Raw genomic sequence first — 7,492 nt, 5'->3', positions numbered from 1 at the left:
ATGTTGACTCGCATGTGCAATGTGCTGCTTCTTCTGTTCAGCCATATCCTCACGCACTCTACATGCACTTATACACTCCCCTCATGCTGGCTGCTCTTCATATCCTCCCTGTGTACCTTCGGCCTCATGCAGGGAATTTGCAACAATACATGGCTGAGAAAGAGGCATAACATACCTAATAATATATGAATAAAGAAAATGCCCTTTCACAAATTAAGAAATAAATGAATATATTCATAATATACAGGTAATTCCATCATCATGGAGGTATACTAGGATTCCAACATATTACTTAGAATTATTTATTTAGCATTTGTAATGTCATGTATTTCACTGGTTGTAGAAAATGTGTATCATACTATCCTTTGAATAACTATTTTAACTTGTTCGAGATATAACAACTTTCAGATAGATAGATAGTTGGTTTATTGATTAGTTTATTGATTAAGATATTGATCTTACGGACCAATCAAAGTGTCCTGTTGGACGTCATGACGTAGTCGCCCGCCTGCGTAGCGACGAACAGAAGTGTAGGATGTAGCACAGGACGTGATCTAGCGAGCTACTAGCTACAGTAGGACTTCCGAAAATACACAAACATCATTATTAGGATAATTTATATCACATGTTCACGTAAGTACATCAGTCCGTTGCCATGTTTTCTTCCCACGTGGCGGGTTGTAATGAGCCGTTTGCCGGTGTAGTTTGTCCTGCTGAGGTCGGTCCAGTTAGCTCGACGGCTAATGTCCAGAGGAAACCAACGGGACCGGAGGCGCTGCTATCTGGTTCTCAAGCGTTAGCCTCGTTTAATTCATGGCGCGCAGGCTATGCCGACATCTGAACTCAAGCGTCGGGCTGTTTATTCAACGTGACACCAGTTTAGCTCATTATGAACCCAAATGAATGGAGATGTAGTGGACTATGTAACGGTGGAAGAGCATCATACACCTACGTTAGCTGACGCTAGCTCAGCGGGTTAGCTGGTTTGCCAGGCATGCTGAGTGCGATGGGAGATGAAACGGATCTGTAAATATCCTCCAGGCCGGTGTGCGCTGCTTTCACTGGAATTAGGTCAGACGCAACAAGTCACCTGAGACAGCGGGAGGCTCTCCTCCAGAAACTGGTGCAGTTTCACACGTTGGAGGATGAGGCTGAAGACCACACGGACGTTACGGGTCGAGGACGTCACTTTTGGGCTCTGATGTGTTCAAGCATGGCTGTGTGCTCAATTTTGAGTCATTTCACTTGTGTTGATTTAATAATAACACTATGCGTTTTGTAAGATGGAAAGAGTCCTCTCATTGTTGCCTTTTGGTGAGAATGATCCTGGTAAAGAGTGTAGTGCGTCTGCTTGTGATCAGAATGCTTAACGTGACAATATGTCTGTGGATCAGCAGCATCTATTGTATTCATCATGTGGTTTCACATCATGGAGCTCAGCGCCAACCGTCAGCTATCCAATAGTATCTGGTAAACCAAATAATGACAATAATAATGAATATCATCATTTGTTGCAGGCAGTGTCTCTGACCAGACAGATTATTTCTGCCAGATGTGATGGATCAGCTTTACAAGAGCTGAATGGAAGCATCTGAGGCCCTGTGTGAGTGAGGTAGGCTCAAAACATGTGTGTATATCTATGCAATTCTTTTCTTTTCCGGAAAAATCTAATTCCCTTGTTTGTGTGTTGCCCAGGAGGTTGTGGATCCCAGTGATGTACCATGGGGTACGACATTACGAGGTTCCAAGGGGAGGTGGATGAAGACCTGCTGTGCCCTATATGTAGTGGAGTGCTCGAAGAACCAGTGCAGGCAAGTTCCTGGCCGAAAGATTACCCACCCTTTTTCTGATTCGCATATTTCACCGTTTTAATTGTTTTGGCACTGTTTTTGTTTACTTTCAGGCTCCACACTGTGAGCATGCCTTCTGCAATGCCTGTATAACCCAGTGGTTTGCCCAGCAGCAGATATGTCCTGTGGACCGCACAGTAGTGACGCTAGCTCACTTACGGCCTGTGCCCCGCATCATGCGTAACATGCTGTCCAAACTTCAGATCAGCTGTGACAATGCAGGTTTTGGCTGTACAGCCACACTGCGGCTGGACCAGCTGCAATCACACCTAAAGGACTGTGAGCACAACCCCAAAAGGCCTGTCAACTGCGAGGAGGGATGTGGGTGAGTGGCTTTCATTTGGCCAAAATGAACTCTTGGTAGTAGCGGTTGCATACATTGATTATGAACTTCCTGTCACTCTTTTGAACCAAACCTTCACAAATATCAAGAGACGTGACAGGTGGAGCTAATCAGAACATAGTTTCTCAACCAAAAGTAATAATTGTTACCAATAAATGTTTAAGCTTTTAAATATGTGATTTCCACAAAAAATGTCACCTGTCCTCTGTATGGTCTGGTAATGAATCCTCTGTTTTCTCTCGTTTAATCTATCCTGCCGACCCTTGCAGGCTTGAGATGCCCAAAGATGAAGTCCCCAACCATAACTGCATCAAACACTTGCGGAGCGTCGTCAAGCAGCAACAGACAAAGATTTCGGATCTGGAGAAAACGGTTGCAGAGCATAAACACCAGTTGGGGGAGCAAGTAAGAACATTTTCCTGCTCATTTGTGTTCACCTAAAAATACTTTCAGCCGTGTTCTCTAATATATTGTCGTCTGCGGAGCAGCTTTTGAAATGTGCAGAGCATATTCAATTCAGTTTATTTGTAGAGCCTATTTCCACAAATTACAAATTAGTCTCAGAGGGCTTTACAATCTGTACACATAGACATCCCTGTCCCAAAACCTCACATCGGACCAGGAAATGTAGTCAATTACTGTAAAGGAGAATCAAACTTCTTGTCCGTTTTAGCCCACAAAGTCTCAAAATGGTTATTAATATCTAAAACTATGCCCATTCCTGACTAATCATAACTTTTGCAATTAGACCTTTAGTTATTTATTTTTCTTTTAATTTAATTACACCTTCACGGACATATGTATATGGGGACATAGGCCTGTTTCTTTGACAACACTGACCGTTTATTGTATGTTTGTAATGCATCTTGAAGATGTCTCTGCTGTAAAAAGAGCAATGGTAATAACGATAATTCATTCATTGAGCATATAAACATCTGAAGTGCTTTCAGTGGATATTTTAATCCTCGCTGTGCGATCGTTAAATTGAATTAGTAGTTTTGAGGTAGCCCATCTAACTACGACGTCCTCTGTCTGTGCAATACATTCAATTCTTAATGACGAAGCTGAAATGATTAAGGATCATTATTAATAGGCCATTTATAAATTCCGGTTTTTCTTTTGGAGTATTTTGTGATATCAGTCACTGAAGATGATGCTTTTAATTTCCAGAAACGGGACATTCAGCTGCTAAAAGCCTACATGAGAGCAATCCGCAGTGCTAATCCTAATCTCCAAAACCTCGAGGAGAGCATCGAGTACAACGAGATCTTGGAGTAAGTCAAATTTCACCGTCTACAATATTTGTATTCTAATAATAACTTTGTCTGAGAGCTGCGGCTCAGTCCCTGATTTCCTTGTGTTTTTCACTTCATCTAAACTTCAAGGTGGGTGAACTCCATGCAACCTGCCAGAGTGACGCGCTGGGGGGGCATGATCTCCACTCCCGATGCCGTGCTTCAAGCCGTCATCAAGCGCTCCCTCATCGACAGCGGCTGTCCTCTCTCGATTGTGAACGACCTGATCGAGAACGCCCACGAGCGAAACTGGCCGCAGGGACTGGCCACGCTCGAGACGCGGCAGATGAACCGGCGCTACTATGAGAACTACGTTGCCAAGCGTATCCCCGGCAAGCAGGCCGTGGTGGTGATGGCCTGTGAGAATCAGCATATGGGGGAGGACATGATCCTGGAGCCAGGCCTGGTCATGATCTTTGCACACGGAGTGGAGGAGATCTTATAGTAGAGCTTTCTTCGATGGAGGGAAACCTTCGAAAGGAATCTGGCTTATTTCATATAATATCGTATGAGAGGATCACACCGAAGCTTGATACCTATGCCTTAAAGTAAGGACAAATATATTAGGAACCTGGCGAATAGAAACTTAATCTGACTGATATCTGAGATAAAAGGTGAGATGTGATGTTTACAAGGTTTATATTTTGGTGCATTATATGATCTGATTGTTCTGCTCCGTGTCCTAATATAGTAAAAAAGCTTGAACCACACTTTGATGCTCAGTTGTATAAATGCTTGTAAATACAAATACTATATTGAATTATAAATGTAATTCTCTTTATTCCTCTCACTGTAATTGGATTGTGATTTTTGATCTTTGTTCTGTTTTGTCAGTTTGCGTTACTGTCTGCAGGGACTTTGACTGAAGTTATATCGTGTGCTTGCTTTAGTTTTTAGTTTCTTGTGAATATTTCACGAGACATTGTGCTTCTGAGTTTTGATTGTCTAAACCCTTGTTTTATTTATTGTGTTGCCTTTTACACAAACATGCTTGAAAATGTTCCCATTTGATGTATGGAAATTGCCTTTCGGTGCATTTGAAGTTCATTGCTGGAAGAAAATTGGTTTTGTATTTTCTTTGTTGCCTCAGTTGTAAATATAGACAATATGCTGGGTCCATTTGAAGTGTTAAAATAGAAGTTTAACATGGGATTTAACTATGTATAATGAGTTTTGTTTGACAAATCATAATGGTTCACTTGATATTTTAGGTAATTGTCTTTTTCTAATTGAAATAGAGGCATTGATCTTAATCTTCACAGTAAACAAACTTCTGTTCACTGACATGTCACCACAAACCATAGCTTTGGAGAATGTACACATATTTGTAAGGTCACTCTTATGACTTTTGAGAGCTAACATGTTTTGCTATTAGTCAGTTTTTGCTGTAGTAAGACAAACCGGACTTCAACCATTCAGTATGAAAGCCCACAGAAGTGCAGTATACATACGCTTAGATTGTGCCCTTTATTATTTTCCCTCTTAAATGTTTTTGTTTGTTTTTGTGTCTTATGTACTGTGTTGGACAGACAAAGTAATAAAAAATGTCAAACTTCATCCCAGAAGAATGTATTGTGCTAACCGGGAAAACAAGATTTTATATTTGGCATCTTCATTGAAAATGCAGTTCCTTACTGGACCACACCATGTCATCAGAGATCTGCAGGTTCTGCATCATGAAGAAACATTAGTATAGTCGAGCAGACAAGTGCTGCTTTTAGAAATCTAGACGGGGAGGAGGAGATGTGGGATGTGAAATGCTGTCGTTCCAGGTAAAGATAATTAAGACAACAATTTCACAACAAAACTCGGTAGTATGAAGGTCTGACTGCTCTGAACTGTGTCGCTCTCCTTTCCTCTCACCCAGACATCCTCATGTGTTCCATGTCTGCTCTCATCCTCATTGTGGAGCCTAATCCTTCACCATTGTGGTCACTGGAATGTGAAATCATGTGCTTTACCCAATCCCGTGCTCTATTGTCCACAAACATTATGTGATGTGGTCGGGTGCTGCAAGGCGTACTAATCCTCGTACTAAGTAGACCCCAGAATAATGTAATGAACATGTTTTGATGACCTTAATTCATTTCTACAAAATGTACAGCATACACAGTTGAGGCCTGTATGCCTGGTGGAGGAAGTATTCAGATCCTTAAATAAATGTATACAGTACCACATGGAAAATACTGCCATCAGTTTCAAGTGATCTTTCTCCTTTCAGAGAAGTAGTCAGAACGTATGAATGTAAGACAAAAATTGTGCAGAAGTTAAAATATATGGATTTCATTTTAAATGTGTGGTAGGCATTACAAGTACAAGTGCTGCATTGAGAATTTGTGTGAAGTATTTTTGGCTGAATGGAATATATATTGTTCTTACAGTTCTAAAACTGCATTATAATTTTGTAACCCATCATATGTTTTTTTTAAATCTTAATTGCAGAAGTAACTAACTATTGCTGCCAAATAAAGGTTAGGGCCGTAAATTATAAAGTATAAAGTTGCAAGAAATATAAATACTCAATTAAAGTACAATTACCTCAAATGTGTACATGTGCAGTATTTTAGTGACTGCACTTTGTTACTTTACAGACATATTTCCAATCAACAGCTTCAGCTTTATCACCTATGCGTAAACAACCTATCATAGTAATAGTGTTTATTTATTTTGGTCAGTAGTAGGCCTATTGGCTAATAATAATTGTAATAATAATAAACAGTGACCAGATGACGGTGTCTTCATGTCAGGGTGATTCAAGTGGCAATTTGTATGAAGAATAAGTAGAAATGTGTGAAGTGAAAGTTACAATGGCACCAGCAGGAAACAATACACAAAGTGTGTGTACGTACACAATATGTGTGTGTGTGTGTGTGTGTGCGTGTGTGTGGTGTGTGTGTGTGTGTGGGTGGTTGTGTGTGTTTGGTGGGTCCAGGGTGTCCTCCGTCTCAGTCTTCACAGTCCTGACCCCGTCTCTGTCTCTGCAGCCTGACTCTCTTGCAGTTCTGCTGTGATCTCACAGCGGTGGCGCTGGCCTGTTGGTGGTGAGGATCCTGTTCTATCCTTCCGGATCCTCATCTGCACCTCCTGGTGGAGTTGTCCTGCAGGGTAAGTCCTGCAGGGAGTGGAGTTCAATAGGGCGTTCAAGTGCGCTGCGACGCACTACGGCCTTCCTGTCAGAGCCAAACCAGGCTGTCAACTGTCAGTGCAGCTGTCTCAGGTCAGCTCTCCTCGCCAAGGAACTCCTCTCCAGAAGGGAAGAAGGGAGCTCTGCCTCTGAAACTTTATCAGCTGCCTGAGCCTCTGTGTCTTGTCTGTGCGCCTGTGCCATTTGAGTGTCTGTGTTGTGTGTGTAGTGATGTCCTCGGTGATCTCCCCACATCTTCCTCGCTCACCCTCAGTGGTCTCCCCAGTACTCTGTTGTTGTGCCTCCTCCCTCTACCCTCTGCTCCTCAGTTTCCCACCTGGTGACATTGACATTTGTGGGCTTTGTCTGTTGTCCTGGCACACAGCTGTTCATCACCCCCCCTGTCAGCTAGGCCTTCTCTCGTCGTTTAGGCCTGTCGATCAGGCCCACCACCACTGTGTCATGATTAAACTTGATGAAATGAGCTGAACCACTGAGCAGTGTGTGTGACAGTAGTACATGGGGAGGGAGGAACTGAGGGAGGGGCCCCCTGGGGGGTGAAGGGGGAGGGAGTGAGGTGTTGACACCTGTGGCCTGGCCCTCTGGCGGTCAGGTCAGAAGTCCAATCACACAGGGCAAGCAGGTGTTCAGTCCCTCAGTCCCAGCTCAATCAGTCTGGAGGGACTGTTATGGTGAAAGCTGCTGAACTAACATCAATAAACAGTCTCCCCCCCCCCCCCTGCCCCCTTCTGAGATGAGAGAGTGTAGTGTAGTGTGCTGGAGACAGCATCATCTGATCTTCTGTTTGGGCGATAAGCAAACTGCAAGCGGGTCCATGGAGGAAGGAGGGAGCAGAGATCCTGTAGTCCTTTATCCTCTC

At 42.9% G+C, this 7,492-nt stretch overlaps 1 protein-coding gene across 2 annotated transcripts; it reads left to right on the top strand.

Annotated features, from left to right (window-relative positions):
* Positions 1-532: 532 nt before the first annotated feature.
* On the top strand, positions 533-5,045 carry rnf41 (ring finger protein 41). Of its 2 annotated transcripts, none has more exons than XM_056423047.1 (7): positions 533-633; positions 1,518-1,612; positions 1,696-1,811; positions 1,904-2,175; positions 2,463-2,598; positions 3,364-3,467; positions 3,579-5,045. In XM_056423047.1, exons 3-7 carry the CDS (start codon positions 1,722-1,724, stop codon positions 3,931-3,933), a joined length of 957 nt encoding a protein of 318 aa, XP_056279022.1. In that variant the 5' UTR covers positions 533-633; positions 1,518-1,612; positions 1,696-1,721; the 3' UTR covers positions 3,934-5,045. The 2 variants fall into 2 exon arrangements, with proteins under 2 accessions (XP_056279022.1, XP_056279023.1); XM_056423048.1 differs by having other exon boundaries at positions 549-633; positions 1,522-1,612.
* Positions 5,046-7,492: the final 2,447 nt, after the last annotated feature.

Source organism: Pseudoliparis swirei, chromosome 9, assembly GCF_029220125.1.
Source record: "Pseudoliparis swirei isolate HS2019 ecotype Mariana Trench chromosome 9, NWPU_hadal_v1, whole genome shotgun sequence".
Taxonomy (NCBI): Eukaryota; Metazoa; Chordata; class Actinopteri; order Perciformes; family Liparidae; genus Pseudoliparis; species Pseudoliparis swirei.
This window is presented reverse-complemented; position numbering and strand designations above follow the sequence as displayed.